Genomic DNA, 17,844 nt, shown 5'->3' with positions numbered 1-17,844 from the left:
TCAAATGGTTCCGCTTGACCCTCTTAAATGGGCAGCTAGAGCTAAAATAGAAAAATCTTAAAACAACTTCTTCCTATGAACCCTTTAGTGGGTCTTAATCAAACTTGGTCGATTGTTTTAAGTTCCTCTCTCAGTTTCGTTTAAATTAGGGTTCTTGGCCCCTTCAAGGTAATTCTAAAGTTAAAAACATTTAAACATTAAACATTAAACTTTGTCTGTTGATAATTAATGTTTTCCAAATTTTCTTCGTTGGGGGCACTTAGCCCCTTTTAGGGGCCACTAGAGTTAAATATAGAAGTAACTTTGAACGACACCTTCTCTTGAACAGCTTGAAGGATTTTCATCAACATTAGTCTGTAGCATTAATGTAACGTCCTCTCCCAAATATGATCAAATGGTGGCACTTGGCCTGTTTAAGGGCTGCTAGTGTATAAAAACAAAAACAAAGTTATTATTGTTCATGACTTAGTGTATCATACATAAAGGTCAGGTGAGTGACTTAGGCCCACTTGATGTGGTTTAAGAAAAGTTATATCTACAGACATTTGTTTGATATTATTGTAATAATAGTTTTATTAATGGTATTCAGTTTCTAAAATTCAGAAATATTTAATGTTACAGAAGCTGCAAGTGAAGAGGAAGAAATTGTCCTCAAATGTATGCACTGTCCACAAACATTCCTCCGAGCCATAGTTCTTCGTGACCATATGAGAGAGATGCACTCTGACAAACCACTCAAATTCATGTGCCCAAAATGTGATGAAACATTCCACCAGAAATCCCAGTTAGATAAACATCTAACATTACATTCTCCAACCTCCCAGATATGTAACGTCTGCAACAAAACTTTCGCAAATGTCTACCGTCTGCAGCGCCATATGATCAGTCATAATGAAAGTACAGATCTACGTAAGTTCAAATGTCCTGAATGTGGCAAGGCATTTAAGTTTAAGCACCACCTCAAAGAGCATGTTCGAATTCACAGTGGTGAAAAACCTTTCGTCTGCAACAATTGTGGAAAAAGATTTTCGCACTCTGGGTCATTTAGCAGTCACACAACTTCAAAAAAATGCTGGGGTCTGTCTGCAACTAATCGTGGTCGGGTGGGCAGTGATGCTGCTCAGGGTATGAACCAAAGTTTGAACCAGGCAGGTCAACCAGGGCAAAAGATGGCAGTGTCGTTCCCAAACAGCAATATGAGTCCGTTTTCACGATCACCTCTACAGTCAGTACCTGTTACCATTCAGCATCAGCAGCAGTTCTTGACTCATCCATTTAACCAACAGAAAGCCATACCACCATTTTATTATCCACCGCAGATGTTTGCAACACCTGATGGATTCCTACATCCTATGTATTCGGCACATCTTCCCACTAGTTTGGCCATAGCAAATCTGACAGGTGTTAAACATGCTAATGAGCAACATAGAGACAGGTCTAGCAATTCCCCACACCCCTCACAGTCCAGTATGTCATCTGCTGGAAGATCAACGAGAAGCATGTCACCTCATAGCCAGTCAACGCGCAGTTTCTCTCCACACAGTTATTCAGGGAGAAGTGTATCACCGTCTAGTGTATTTAGCATGTCTTCACCACCAAACACCCCATTACGTAGAAGCACTACTCCTCTTGTGCAGCCAAAGAGAGAAAATGAAACTCCTGGCAGAGACTGCCCATCCAGCAGTAGTCCAGTATCTGACCAAATCTCACCTGATGTAAATTCTAACACTAAACTGCTGCATAGTAGGGAAAGTGACAAAAACAATGAAATTGATTCCAGCAAAAACTGTATGGAAAAAGAAGTGGAATCAAGAGACAGTGAAGCTGATGCAAATGAGAATGTAGGAAGCATAGAAGTTCAAGAAAAGTGTGATGTTACATCGTGTCAATATTGTGGTGAAGTTTTTGACAGCCCTGTTTCCCAGCATCAACATGAACGATATCTATGTAAACATAATAAAGAGATTGTACATCATCGCACAATGTCCGACACCTGTCAGTCACCTCACAGCACAGTCTCTGACCTAAGTCATGTGGAGTCAACTACTAATGGAAGTGTTGGAAGTGATGAAGAAGATGTTGAAGAGATGTATAGAGACAATGACAGCACTGTAGATGAAAAGAGTATGAGAATACGTACACAGTTCACAGAGGAGCAGCAGAACTATTTGAAAGCTCAGTATCTAATTAACCCTCGCCCCCGAAAGTTTGAACTGATCAGAATGGGTAATAAAATTGGCTTCTCAAAACGAGTAGTGCAAGTGTGGTTCCAGAATATGCGTGCTAGGGAAAGGAAATACGGAAGAGAACCAGCCTTCAGTGTTAATACAGTGCGTCTAGATATCCAAGAAAGAGACACCTCTAAATCCCCAACTTACATTCCAAATGTTCCAAAACCGTTCCCAAACTTTAGGAGTATGATAAACCTTGGAAAGACGGGACAGTCAAATCAGCAAAGTAAACCATGTGCTGGAGAATCACCACTTGATTTAACTGTTCGTAAAACTCCACCGTTAGCTCATGGGGGGAGCGTATCTCGTCATTCAACACCGGAAAGTTCTCATGATAGTGAAGTTCTCAATCTTAGCATCAAGAAAGATAGTTCAGAAGAACGTGAACAGTCAATCGAAAAAGACTCTCCCTCTGAATCAACTGAACGTGAACGGACAATTAACTCTGCAAAGTCTTTCCAAGACTCTCCTATTTTCAAGTATATGCAACAAGAGGGGATGTTTGTGAACAAACAACTTTCGCCAAGTTTAGCTCTCACCATGCAGAATCAGCTTCTGAATACGGTTCTCAAGATGCCGTCGTATAAACCCAATGCAGAACTTAATGTGCCTGAACCAAGTTGTAACTCCAGTATTCTGTTTGAGAATGCTAGCAATGTGTCTGATTGTTTATCCAGTTCTAACAGCCTCCATAGTCAACACCCAGTTTATACATTTAGTCAGTCTTCCAGTAACATGGCTCTCGTCCACAATCAGGTTTCCACCAGTAGCAGGCTACATGAAGATACTCACAACCTGGCTACCCACAACCTCGCAACACTGGCAGAGGCAGCACAACAGGCAGCAGCCTCTATTTTAACGGGCAAACCAAAACGAATGCGCAAGAAGACGTGGAGACAGGTAGATTGCTATGTTCGTATCAGGCTGGTTTTTTCTACTTATTTACACTTACAATATAATGGGAAAATCTCAGTGTCACTAACAATTCAATTATATAAATGGGGTTCACTTGGATACTCCTCCTTCCTAAAGAATAAATCCAGCTATATATATTTATTCCTGATTCTGTACTGTTTTTTTGGGTGAGGAGTGGGAAACAAACAATTTGTATTTATTATGTTCCGAATACACTGAGATGCTCTCTTCATAATCATCTTTCCACATATTCTATAAAAATATTCAAATTCACCATCAAAACTAAATTTATTTAGAGACACTTGCTGCAGTTTCTTGTATGAGAGATGGGGCAAAAATTTCCCAATAATAGAATTTGTTCAACTTTGTATATGAACACAGTTTCATGCTAGAAACCGAAAAATGCAAAAACAATTGTAGGTCACCGTGCTTGTTTAGGAGTTATCTGCCCATAAAACTGGATTTTTCTTCAAATTTGCATATTCAAGGGCAGATAACTCCTGAACAAGCATGGTGACCTTCGATTTTTCATAATTCTGTTTCTAACTTGACACTGTGTTCATATACAAAGTTTGAACAAATTCTATTATTGAGAAATTTTTACACAAAACTGCCGCATGCATCTTTAAGTAAAAAATATAATTCATAGAAATTTAGCTGACTGCTATACTACCTCAAAATTCATCATTTAAAAACAATAAATGGTATTCATTATTAACAGAATAGAAAGTAAAAACAATACTGGTGATCCTGTAGCACATTTCTGAGAAAGATATGTGGAAAGATATTGCTTGATTTTGTTTGACAATGTTACAATGATATTGACTAAACCAGATGATAGGGACTTTTTTGTCATTTTGCTCGAAATTAATAACTCTTTGTTACACTTAAAGAGAATATTACAGAAAAAAAAATCATATAAAAATGTTTGTGTATAAGCACAAAGAATCCTTTTTCATCTGGTTAGTGTTTGTCCGTTTGTTGGTTTGCTTTTGTGTGTTCAGTTCTCCAGTCATTTCCACTTTAAAGTAAATCAAAATACTAATATATAAGGAAATGTCAAAAATATATGTTTTAGAAATATAACAAAATTTAATTCAGATAGTTGAAAGTTCCTGTAATTTGCAAAGCTATACATTAAAAGAATCTGGAATTAAAAACAGTAACATACAATGAACTGCATAAGTGTCTTGATGATATTCAGAAACTATCTTGACTCTTACGTTAGCTTTGGAGTTCTTAAACACAAATTCAGAAATGTTTCTAATATGGTTATAATCCACTATGTTTAGCAGTGAGTTTTTTTAAGTGCATTTAGACATTAATTTAAAATTCTAGTGACTATTTAGTAATAACGTAAAAATTGAAAACGGGAAAATTACTTGCACCATTCACCTCCCCATATTTGTTGTATAAAATGCTTTTTACCTTACAAACCCATCACTTTGTAGTGAAACAACTTTTTACCCATTGCATATTGCTAACCCTTCGTATGACCAAATTCATGGCACCTCTAGTTGAATGTCAGCTCACTTTATAGATGCAAACACACAGATTTTCGCATGGTTATTGTTAAAACAGAATAACACAAAAACGCATTGTTTGTACAATGTGGCCAGCCTATTTGAAAAGTTGCAGTATGTGAGTAGTGTAGAAGAAACATTTGATGTAGTTTGCACCTAAAATATTTTACTAACTCATTGTTCTGTCATCACTAAGGCAATATGGTTAACATTTTAAGTTAGCAGACAGGAGGATTTTACCTTCACAATCTACTAAAACTAGCATACAGTTTCTTTAAATTTTGATATTATGTTCACCTTGGTACGCACCTTGTTTCAATTCCTGGGTCACATATTTACACTTACTTTAAAGTAATGTGAAGCTACTTTAGAAAATTCCTTTACAGGCAACATTCTTCTTTAAGGTAGCTCTGCACTTTCAGATCAAAATTTTTTCTACATTGTAGAATTTGATTAAATCCTGATTTTTCAAAATTTCAGAATATATTTAGAAAAAAGATACAGTTATGTATTTGATTTTTTGCTAGACTGATTTGAAAAATTTGGACCTCACACAATTTTTCATAAGTGGAGTCTATTGGAAAATCGTAAATTTCATAACATTTTTGCGAATAGAAATTTTTCTAAAATGTAGATTTTAATGAAACAGTTGTAAATAAACATATGGCCTATATATGGTAAAATAAAATGTATAGGTCTGTATGCTTATTTTTGAGATATTTGACCATGATTAAATTTCATGCTAATTTTAAGACATTATTTTGAATTATTTAACATGTTAGATGTTTTATTATCATATTTTAACTTTAGAAAGATAGTAACAGTGCCAGTGTAATATTTTACTCACTAGTTGCCATTAATTCATTAAATGATTTTCATTTCCGGTTTATCAAACGTGCAGAACTACCTTAATGTTATTGCGATTGTCCTGAAGTTACTTTGAAAAGGAAAGAGAAAAATACAACAGCAATTTTATGTGGGTCACAATGTTCAGTTTGTAGTCATATTAAAGATATTGTGAGTAATGCTTCACTTAAAACTGTAAAATCTATATTTATGTACAAAACATTCTCTGATCAATATAACTTGTAACATCCTTGATAAATATTGAAATTTGTCAAAAACGGTTGCCATGGAAATCGTGCTATTGATTTACCTCTTGCAGTAATGGTGTATTTACGTAGATGATTTATAACATGTTCAGGACAGCTCTCACTCAAAATGGGCATATTTGTTTCATTTCATGTCCCAGACAATGAAAGATACATTCCTGGTAATTGATTTGGACTAACTAATGGGGGAACCTAAAAAACAGAAAGCCATGATTTCTGGGATATGATAATACCCATAGTTCCATTTTGGTATTTGAATTAGATGATCACAAAACTTTTGTACTGTTTCCTCACTAGGGAAAAGATATGATCCAATTGATTAATGGTTTTCCATTGAGCTGCTGTGCTAACTTGAAACAGTTGATGTAATCTTCTCAAATATGGTTGTGGGAGAGGCAAAAAATAAACCTGAAAAGAAATTGCTGTCAACAGAATTTCTCAATACAGAGCCCACATACAAGTGCATTATTTCAAAAAGATTTAAAGATTTTATGAAAGATTGGATGGTTCCATAACAGAGTTTTGAAATGAAAAAAAAGGCTACAAAATAATCAAATTGAATTAATCAAGAAGTTCAATGTGAAGCGTGATCAGATTTGTTAGTGTTTTTTTTCTTACTTCAGTTTACCAAAGAATTGCTGTTCTAATGAAATAAATCCTAATCTGAGAGTTTACTGGAAATTATGTGTCAGGACTAAATGTAAATGCACTCCCGACATACTTAAAAGTTTATACTTACAGGATATAATATATATTTTGGCTGTCACATTTACATGTTAGCAATACAAGGGCTTACACATGCTAGCAGTAACAAAAATATGACATGTTAGTAATAAAAGTGCAAACACATGCTAGCAGTAACAGAATTTTCATGTAAGCAATAAAAGAACAAACACATGTTAGCAGTATACATGTTAGCGATAAAAGTGCTAACACATGCCAGCATAACAGAATTTAAATGCTACAACTCAATTGTAAATGTTTTAAATGCTAGAAATAAGAATGTGAAAGAGTACAGTTATTTTGAAATGCTGGCAATTGAGGTACTGCAGGGTTCTCCCCAGGTCCTTTCAGTTGGGTGCTGCGCCCGGCTTTAATATCTTGGCGCCCAGCTATAAATTTCAATATATAAATTTTTATGTATACATTTTATCACCTGTAAACAGAACCAGTCAATAATTACCTGTTTTGATCATGCCCGGAAGCAAAATCGATACTGGTATAGTCACGGAACGTCGTCACAGACAGTGTTACAAACAATTGGCTTATTTTACCACCAACTGTCAAATTGTACTCTCGTTTTCGTGCACGACAATTTTTGCAAACCACATTTTATTTTTAGTGGAAATACATCGGGTTCTAAATACTTGTATATATCAAACAAATTTTGATATTTCATGATTGTAATCAATTTTGACATGATATAGAATGAAACCAGCCGGCAGAAATTGATGAATCTGTTCAGTTGCAACCAAATAAAATGGACGCTGGTAGAACATGCCAGACCAATAATATTGTATTTTACATATCAAGCAAGTAATAGCTAGGCTATTTTGATAAAAACTACCCGCAAAACTTGCAAAAGGGAAAAATCTGGAAAAATTAATCATACCTGAAACTGCAGAGTATTTCAGATGACACAAATTCGGATAAGTCAATACATAGTGTTACAAAAGGTAGAAAACATCAATAGTTTGATTAAATTACTTTTTCTTTAAAATTCTTTCATGAAATGAGCTGCCGATTCAACTAAAACACGAAACACAATATTACTGGTTTGTTTAAAAGATAGATTGTGCTTTACAATGTAAAGGACCAAATAGATCAGCATTATTTCCTCTAAAAACTGCCATGTTTCTGTAAAAACCTAATCAATGCAAGAAAAAAGTCACAATGCATATTTTCTTTAAATCCCAACTTTAAAGAAAATCAAGTAGAAAATATTAAATAATGATTCTTGCATTGAATTATTTACTTAAGCTACCTTTGATAAATATGTTAATATATGTTACAGTTTCAGAAGCTGTTCCATATCATTCTTATAACGTAAATGAATAATATTTTTGCAATAAACCGCTAAAAAGTTTACCTGCATGGCCATAATTCCAGAGCCCGACTATAACAAAATCCTGGGGAGAACCCTGATTGGAAACTTAACATGGTTGAAACATAAAATATTTACATGCTGGCAGTTAAAATTTTAACTTTGAAGAATTTACATGCAAAATATGATAATGTGCCTGTATGCTAAAAAAATGATAATTTACGTACTAGCTTATGATTGTTCACATGCTAGTAGTAAAACACTAAAATGTGTATTAAAGCTGGCAAAATGGTTATGATGATCTGCAGGAGAGTCTGTGTTAAAATTTGCATATTTGCTAAAATGTAGAAAACTTTATGTTGATTTCAGATGGAAGCTGAAGAAGTACAGCTAGATTTTGATGATTCGGTCTCGACTGATGATGATCAGCCATCGAAGAAGAAGCGTAAATGTTGGAAAGCTCACAGGGTTGATCGTGATGAGGGAACATATGCATGTGATCAGTGTAACAAAGTTTTCAGCAAACAGTCGTCTCTTGCCCGCCACAAATATGAACATTCGGGTATGTTGATATGAGTTAAATATGATTTGGTTGCATTATGACAGAGGATCTTCTAACAATTTTCATTATAACAGAACCTCGATAAATTGAAATCTATTAGATTTCACACCTGTTGGGCTACGTAAACAATTGCACTATATTTACCTTTGAATACAAAGTATAAATTCAAACACTAAACACTATAGTATTCATTCTGAGCTGCATTAGCTCTCCATTTTGGAAATGTTAGTAATTTGTGGTAAGTAATTGTAACAAAAATTGTTCCAATGTCCGGTTTGCACAGTTGTATATTTTTGCACCTGAAATGATTAAGTCATTTTCTTAAAATACATGTCTGAATGATAAATAAATACCGTCAATAAAATAAGAATGTATTACAGGTGCACGTCCATTTTCCTGTGACAAGTGTTCCAAGTCGTTCAAGCATAAACACCATTTGACTGAGCACAAAAGACTTCATAGTGGCGAAAAACCGTTCCAGTGCAAAAAGTGTGGTAAAAGATTTTCTCATTCCGGATCATTCTCACAACACATGAACCATCGATACAACTTTTGCTCTCCGAATAAAACTAGTGATGGTGATGGAGAACTAAGTTCACAGGAATCTCCGTAATTATACGTTATAAACACAAGACTCATGTTTTTTCTGAGACAATTAATAGTTGAAACAGATAATGGGCAAGTGATGAACCTTGTTTCATACCACATACTGCTGTTTTATGTATTGTGAGGGCTAGAAAATGTTCTATTTTTGAAAGCTGAAAGTTTGTAGTGCTTTACGCATTGATGTGCTGCACATAGTGCTGTGTTATGTCTAGTCTAGTTTGAAGTGCTTCTTGTCACTACTCTTTACAATAATAAATTTTCTATTTTCTACAATCTTCTTACAGAGTAAATTTTGTTGTTATTAAACAGATCATTTCAAAATAAAAGTTTAACCTAATGAAATATAGTAAGAAGTCATTCATTTCAGTACAAACTTAAAACTAATATTAAAATATGTAAACACAGAAAAATTAATGGCAACTTTTTTTTTTGTTTACTTTATTTTGCATACATTCCTTCAACAATCTATTCCTGTTTATTTTAAAAGTTACCTGTAATGTTTCTTTTGATTCCTTCCTTAAGTAGTTTATAAACATGGAAGAGGAAAAGAAATTGTTCTTCTAGCAAACACTGCTTACAGTTAGATGTTGTTCAAAAGGGACCATTGGCGTTTAATAAGACAGGAATATATGTATGTTACATCATGTATATGTTATTTGTGGCACTATGTTTTTTAATGTTTGATGTATATAATTGAAGTCTTGATTTACAGGTTATATGTATATAAGTTAATATTGATACAATGTTTTTGTTTTAAAAAAAGAATGCCTTAGAATTAGTAACAAAAAGACCTGATGCCAAATACTCAGTTGATATACCATAGGGTTTTAGATTAGAAAATAGAAGTACTAATTAGTTATACTTTGTCTGTTGTATCTTGTTTTTGAAAATGGATTTGAGAGGGACATCAGTAAATTTCAATGAACGAGCAGTCCATGACAGACAGCTATAATTGTATGTTGTGTGATAAGTTTCATTTTAAAAACAAGATTTCTTAAATGTCTTCAGTGTACTAAAGCAATAATTAAAGATTTTTTGTTGGTATTTACTTTTGTAAGTACTTCGTTTTTACATTTAATGTCTAGTCCATACCTTGCAATACCATAGTGCATTCAAGTTCTAGTCTTAAGTTAGACAGCTTAGTGCTTAATTATTTACTAAAGGAACCTAGTCTTTTGATGTTTAAGTTATTGTTTGTTGACATGTGCTTTTTGACATAATTCAATAGTGTTTCACTCATTGTTAAGGGACATGTATATTTTTGACAAAATTTGGTAGTGTTAGTATTACTAAACTAAAAACAAGTGTGTTTATCAATGATCCAAGTGCAAAATTTAAACATAAACTTCAAAGATATAAAAATAATCCAAAAGTCATAATTATTTCTTATATGGTTTAACATATTTTTACAAAACTTTGTCAGAATATAGCTTTTTGCCTTTGATTTCCTAGCAAAATTTTAGGAGTGCAGGGACATCATATGTCCAGTTGCAGCAAAATGAATATATTAATATATTTGAGTTTATATCTTCATATTGGAACATTGATGACTGCATCATTTTATATATTTTTTGTACATTTTCATCTTAATTAATCTCTGTGCAAAAGTCTTTTACAAGTCATGCTTTCAATACCAACCATTGTTTTTTCTGAGTATTTGTTACAGTTAATTGTTACATTTTCAGTATTATATTGTTAAAAGTTCATATTTCTAAACAACATGTTCACTGTAGAAAACACAAAAAGAAAACATTTATGTTAAAATGAAACAGACAGTGTACTGGTACCAGACCACAACAACAGTGTACTGGTACCGGACCACAACAACAGTGTACTGGTACCGGGCCACAACAAGGGAAAGTTTTTCACTGACAACAGTAGTCATCAGTTCATTCATTTCTTTTTTTGCTACTCACATCACATTTCAACTAAATTTGCAACATTTTTGATGTGCCTTAGTGAACATGTTGTTTAGTTTATGATGTGCACATTTTATTATAAGAATCTCATCTGACGCGAAGGTTTATGCTCACGTGTAACAGATGAACAACAAAACCCGTTCTTCCAAAACAATCTGTACAGAGCTTCCATTGATGTAGTACTATCTGTTTGTATGCGTAGATTTAGCTTATGGTTTACTGGTGCCATTTCAGTATTTTTACCATATTTCCCTTGTGCCAATTCAGGAACCATGATATTACTTAATATGTTTCTTAATGCCTTTTGAAAACCAAATTTTTTTGTGATGTACAGAACTTGTATTTTGTTATAAGACAGAGATTAGAGTTGGCTTTGCAGAAATTTGCAAACACCATCTCAGAAAGTTGTATTTCCACAGAGTATTATATTCAGAAATCCTTGGGTTTTTAGCTGACCTGAGCACGAAGTTCTCATGGTGAGCTTTTAGGATTGCTGGATGTCTGTCATCCGTCTATCCATCATCTGTTTGTCCACAATTTCTTTAAAGAACATCTCCTTAACTACTATGCCAATTTCAACTAAACTTCACTTGAATGTTCCTTGGATGGTCCCCTTTCAGATTCCTTCAAGAATGGGTTTTCAAATGCTGACTTGATTTGAAAATTATTTCACAGAAATGATCCTTGTGTGACCCTTTACTTGGTTTCTTTTAAAAGTCCTTTATGTCAGAAAACACTGGCCCTGTTTACATATAATTTCACAGTAATTTTCCTCAAGTGACCATCTACCAACTCTGTTCAAGCAAGCTGTTTAACTCATGTGAGTGATCTAGGGCCATCTTGGCCCTCTTGTTTTAATTTTGATATCAGTATTTTCCTTCAGTGCCAACCGCATTTTTGCCAAGAGAACATAAGTCTTCCACCACAATGATCTGTTGTTGCCCCTCCCACACATTATCACTTCTTTGTCTGCCAAATTAAACTACTTCCTATAAAAACTGAATGGTTTGCTGCAAATAGTTTATACATAGTCAAAACTAAAAGATAAGTTTTGATTTTAACATTGTTTTTAGAAGTTATAAAGATGCCAAATTGGAAGTGTCTTCTATTTTGATAATAGAAGTTGAATATTCATCTATAAAAACATATGAAAACATCACTTTTTATGTATTTCAATGAGGAAATAATAAGATAAAATAGAATACAGTAAAGCTAACACCTTTTAGATAAACTTCTGGTGTTGAATTGTGGGTAAATGATCATTTGTTTATACCAGTATATTTAGTTTATCAGATTACCTTTCAGCTGACAGTGATTACTTTGTACATGCACTTTCTGAAATTTCAACTGCAGTTATTTACAATACTGGATCTTCAGCTTATTTACATTTTTAAACTAATATAAAGATGAGTGACTGAAAATTTCTGATCCTATATTTATTACACAGATATGCAATCTCTTAACTTGAATCTTTTTAATGACTATATATTGTATGAAATGCTCATATTTTATCAGACCGTTTTAATACTCAAATGTTACAGCATAATATTTTTACCATAGAAACATACATGTCTGATGTGCCAATTAGTTAGTCTTTGTTTTTATAATTAGAAGTAATTTCATATGTCAAAGGTAACTTTATCATTGTATGTATATATATATATATATATATTTTTTTTTTTTTGTTGTGTATTGTTTGCTTGACCACTTGCTATAGAAATGTGTTCTAAATCTGTCTCTTGCAATAACTAAATATTGTCTATACAATAGTTCTTTCCACACAGGGTTTGTATTCTACACCAATGCTCAACAAATTCATTCAGTTATACAAAACAATTTAATCAGCAATTTTCTACGGTGATGAAATATATTGAAGAGAAAACTAACTTTTTCTTAAGTCACATTAATATTTTGCTTTTCAGCAGAAAAAATTATAGTATACAAATAATTTAAAACCAATAGTTACTAATTTCCGTGTTTATATGCATGAATCTTAAATAAAGACAGCTGAAAGAATGATTTGATTTTGAACACAATAGCATGAAGCTTTTGGGCAACTATAATCAAAAGGCATGATGTTAGAGTAGAATTGATATTCATTTAGATTATAACTTGTAGACACCAAATTAGTAGTTATATCTAAAAACTGAATTTGTGACAATTTTCAGTTTTGAACACACCTAATACACAGGCAGTTTTGTGCTGTGGTGATTTGCCAGTCATATGGCTTTTAAAATCTGAAATCATGCAAATTTTCAACTTGTGTTCTTAAAAGTGTGAAAAAAGAAAATGTCACATTTACAGTCCCTAGTTCATGTATTATATGTTCCAAGTACTCAGATTATTCCAATGTGCCAAAGTACTATCAGTATTCGTATAAACCTGTCCAGGTGAATTCTGTATGTGCCAAACTATGTATATGTGTTGTTTTTTTTCACTTTTAATGTACACTGGTCTGGTTCTCATGTTTTATAAATGAGGATTTTATTTTTCATAGAAGTTTGGATTAACAGTCTGGAGTACCCTGGTTTACATCAGTCATGAAACAAATTTAAGTCTTAACTAATTTCTGGGGGGGGGGGGGGGGGGGGGGGGGGGGATATTGTATTCATTTCATTACAATCTAATTATGACTAGTCCACCTATTTCAAATAATGTTTACCTTTACCTGTTCTACCCAAACTAAAGTTGGAGTGTACAGTCTTGAGTTGTTAATTTTTGTAGCTCTAGAAATAATGGAAAATGTTGAAACTCTTGAGAAAGGAGATGAACTTGACCATGCCAGTGTGCAGTCCTTTCACATGCATGATACTACCGGTATGTAATTTTTGTCTTGTACCATAATATATTATGTAGATCTTTGTCTATTTATTTGTGTATAATTCTTGTCTTTTATTCTTGATAACTGCCTTTTGACATATGAAATAACACATCTGTTTGTTCAGTAGAATTTATTACAATCCTAGATATATTTGAAAGCACTTGAACAAAGTTATCTATTTAGAGACAAATAATTATGAAAATAGTAACTAAATTCCAGGAAAACTAGCCCATCTGATGTCATCAGTGATGTCACGAAAATGTAAATAATGGAACTTGTGAATGTTGTTGGGAATTAGGAAACTTATTTTCCTGGAATTTAGTTGATATGTTGCATGTGTTCACAAATGTCATTTTGTACATATCAATGAAACTGTTTTTCGGTGAAAATGATTTAATCAGATGGTGCAATAGGTTTGTGTGTAAGTAAAATGACTACCAACTATGATGACTGAACTATGAAATTATGCAAGACACCTAGATGTCATGAAATACATTAACACAGCTGCTTTTGTATATTTTTGCAAATTTGATGAAAAGGATTGATTTGAGTGTGACTTCTAGTCATAACTTAGTATGCAATATGATGTGTATAATAGTATATGACATTTGCATTTACATTTTATTCTTTTAAACTTGTAGTTTCTAAGAAAATCTGAATTTTAAGTTTAAACAGTTTATTATTTTTTTTTTTTAAGAAAAATGTTATTAAACTTCTTGCAATTAGTTTATGTAGACTACAGGATGCAGTTAGTTTATGATAAATCATAAAAATAGTTGCTGATCCAAACTGATAAAAAGTTAACATAGTTCAATTATCTTATGTAAATATTAGGAACAAATTCTATATTTTGAAGCTGAAAAAATCCGGTTGACTCCCTTTTGATCTTGTTATCTTGTTATTACTGTGTAGGGACAGGATAGGATTATATGATTGTAAAAGTATTTCATCTGGCATGAGGTATTCAGGCAGACAGAAAACAAATTAGAGAATTTGTTTATAAGTTTGTTACAAGGACCAGAATTTAGAAAGAAAAAATTCAGAATTTTGATTAATAAAAAGGAACATCTCTTAAACCAACTATCACCTATTCTTTCATATTTTTTATGCCAGTATGTTTTTTTACTGTGGAAAGTTCCTCTCCCCATGTTTTTGTTCATACTCAGTTTTGATGTTGTTGCAGGCTATTTAGATATGAAATGATATTTTGGCTGTAGATATTGTGTGAGCTTCCTTTGAAATTTAAATAGTTTTCTCAAGAGTTACAAGGACCAATTTCATATTATAATTCCAACAGTGTTTGTACATATATGTAGATTATTATTTGTTTTAAACAGATAGCTATATAAGGATATTTGTTTTATTAGTGACAAATAATGTGTGTGTATGTGGACATGTCATGTTAAAATGTACCCTCTAGCAGTTGAATATTTCAAGACATTTGACATTTAAAGAAGTAAAGAACAGTATTTTTTTACACTTGTACTTAACTCAATCTGTTTTACAGCATTTTTGTCTCCTTTTTAATCTCAGATTACACATAAGAGCTTTATTGTCTTTAACTAAACATTCTATTTTCAGCATAGCCAAAATTTTGAAATTTGAAAAATTAAAATAAAAAGTTAAACAAGATGGTATATTTTACTGTGACAGCTCACATGTATATCAGCTAATGTCAGATTTCTTGCCAGTTTCTAGTATTTATTATGTTTTATATTAAGATGGTAAGTGCATGCATCACTTGTTAGATCCCTCACTGTGCTTCTTTTATCATGTTTTATGTAGTTTATATAGTGTTCTATTATTTAATGAAAAAAAGCTTCTTTGTTTTGTTGCCCCCTTTTAATTTTGCTCAGATCATTTTAGATATATGTATATTACTATAGAAGAATATGATACAAATAATTTTTATCTTGATGAAAAAAGGTTGATATAGGTCTATTTATATGTGTATTTAGAAATCCATACATGCAGAAGTGACATAGACTGAATCTATAACTTCTGTATTGTTGATTCTGCGAAACAAGTCACTTGTGTAAATTTTTTCATTGATCAGTAACTGATCTGTTAAAATTGACATCAACATTCTTATGGTTATTGTCATAAAATTCCCTGATTGTGAAATAGGCCAATTTCAACCTATAGTATATTTGCTATATGTGTGAATGTGTATGTGAACAGTATAGATATATTTTCATCCATAAGTCTATGCTTCTCATAAGTCTATGTCACTGATAATTCTATAGTGTATATGTGTAAAGAAAGTCTAGTTGAATCAACAGTTTAATATTTTGGCACAATTTGTCTGTTAGTCTAGATAACAGTTTTTAAACCTTTCATAAGAGACATATACAGACTTATGAGTGAAAATATTCGTTAGTGTGCTATGTAACTGGTAAAGTGATGGGACTTTCTGTCTCCAGACATCTAAATAAAGTATTATCGTGTAATATATGACCATCATTTTCTCTCCTATATGTTGTACAAGTGAAATACGTGTTGAATATATCTTGTTAAGATATGTTTTGAGCGTTTACAAAACATGTTATATATGTTGTAGAAGATTTTGACAAAAAAGACAATTATTTCCATTCAGTTTTTAAGTATACAAAATATAGTTGTGTTTTTATTTTGATAATTAGACAAGGACATTTGATAAATAGAAGTAAAGTCTGGATAAAAGAATTGTTCTTGTTGCAAAATACTGTTGGAGAGTTTAAAGTATCAGGAAGATATATAATTATTTCTGTTAAGATTTAGCTACAGCAGCAAGTTTAAAGATGATACATTTAAGTAGAATATTAATTTTAAAAGCTGTTGAAAGATAGATATGAAATATAGGATACAGTAATTAGAACACAAATATTCAAATCAAGAGTGATTTGGTTTTCCTTTTGGTTCATTTGTTGACAAAGTTATATCACTGTAGTTTTGTTTGACATATTATGGCCTAGTATTGTGGTCTAAACATTTGTACACTGAAATGAATGTGAAATATAAATCAAAATGTCAGTTATATGAAATCAATAAACGTATGTGTATTAAAATGTATTGTTTGTTGTCCTTGTAACATGTCATCACCAGAGAATGAACAAAAACTGAAAAAGTATTTCAAGCTGAACCCTCCGCATTACTTCAGTCATTTAACTAGAAAATCCAATCCTTGGAAACGTTTCAGTCATGTTGACATTACTTGGTATAAATAGTCAACACAATGAGACCCTGTCCGTGAACAATTTACATCCGTGCGTACAGACCAGAGCTGTACAGGGACGGGTACCGAACGTCTTGGACAGTACATTAAATTTAATATCGCTCACCCCTTTGGACAGTGTTAGTCAAGATTAGTTGGCTGACAGACAAAGGTTTCCAGGTATAGCTTTCAATATACTTTGTGTGTGAAATAACATTCTAAATTATGAACAATACCACACAGTTGAATTTCCATTAAAGATATTGTTCAAGGTAAAACCTGAAACGTCTCTTTCTGATATAAGCACATGTACACGGCAGTTTGAAGGATATGGTGTCTATATTAAACAGTATATATGCAATCTCAGAAACCCTGTTATCTCTCATACGAACGGAGAAAAGTTCTGTTAGGTTCAATTAAGTTTGACTTAAGAGCAGGGCGCCTAATTTGACAGTAAGGCAATTAAATACGTTTCTATGTGCTAGTTTTAATTCTTGTCTGATTAAACTCCTGCATGTCAAAGACAGACGAACACGAAACACTTGAAATAGTTTTCGAGTACTTAAACAGTTTCCTTATTTGGACGTCTCTGAAATCCTCCAGCAAAAGCGTTTAGTTTGCAAATGTCAGAACGCGCATGTATGCGCGTGACTTCACAGGTCGAACACCGTGCTACTCTATTGTTGTTCCAACCTTATAAATGTTCAATTAATTCCGACTGATCGAGTCGATAATGTTACAATACCTCCATGCCATCTGGGCGATTTTCATTAAAATCTGTGATCATTTTATACCTTTGATACAAAATTGATAATTTATACCGTTTATGATAAAGGCCGCAAAATGGATAATACCGTATCAAATTGAAGAACCAGTAATTAACGTAGAAATTTCCTCTCTATTCCGTGAAAATGGAGA

General features: G+C 32.7%; 1 protein-coding gene across 4 annotated transcripts in view; it reads left to right on the top strand.

The window, feature by feature from the left end:
- LOC123560854 (zinc finger E-box-binding homeobox 1-like) overlaps positions 1 to 16,780 on the top strand; it is a 41,075-nt gene extending 24,295 nt beyond the window's left edge. For 3 of the 4 annotated variants that reach the window (XM_053552567.1, XM_045351506.2, XM_045351507.2), the window contains exons 4-6: positions 622 to 3,143; positions 8,195 to 8,387; positions 8,768 to 16,780. In XM_053552567.1, the coding sequence (XP_053408542.1) occupies positions 622 to 3,143; positions 8,195 to 8,387; positions 8,768 to 9,000 (2,948 nt within the window). In that variant the 3' untranslated portion in view covers positions 9,001 to 16,780. The remainder of the gene's footprint in view (positions 1 to 621; positions 3,144 to 8,194; positions 8,388 to 8,767) is intronic. The other variant, XM_045351505.2, reaches the window with a different exon arrangement.
- The last annotated feature ends 1,064 nt before the right edge of the window (positions 16,781 to 17,844 follow it).

Source organism: Mercenaria mercenaria, chromosome 10 (assembly GCF_021730395.1).
Source record: "Mercenaria mercenaria strain notata chromosome 10, MADL_Memer_1, whole genome shotgun sequence".
NCBI lineage: Eukaryota > Metazoa > Mollusca > Bivalvia > Venerida > Veneridae > Mercenaria > Mercenaria mercenaria.
Note: the sequence above shows the minus strand (reverse complement) of the source record. Positions and strands in the feature narration are given on the sequence as shown.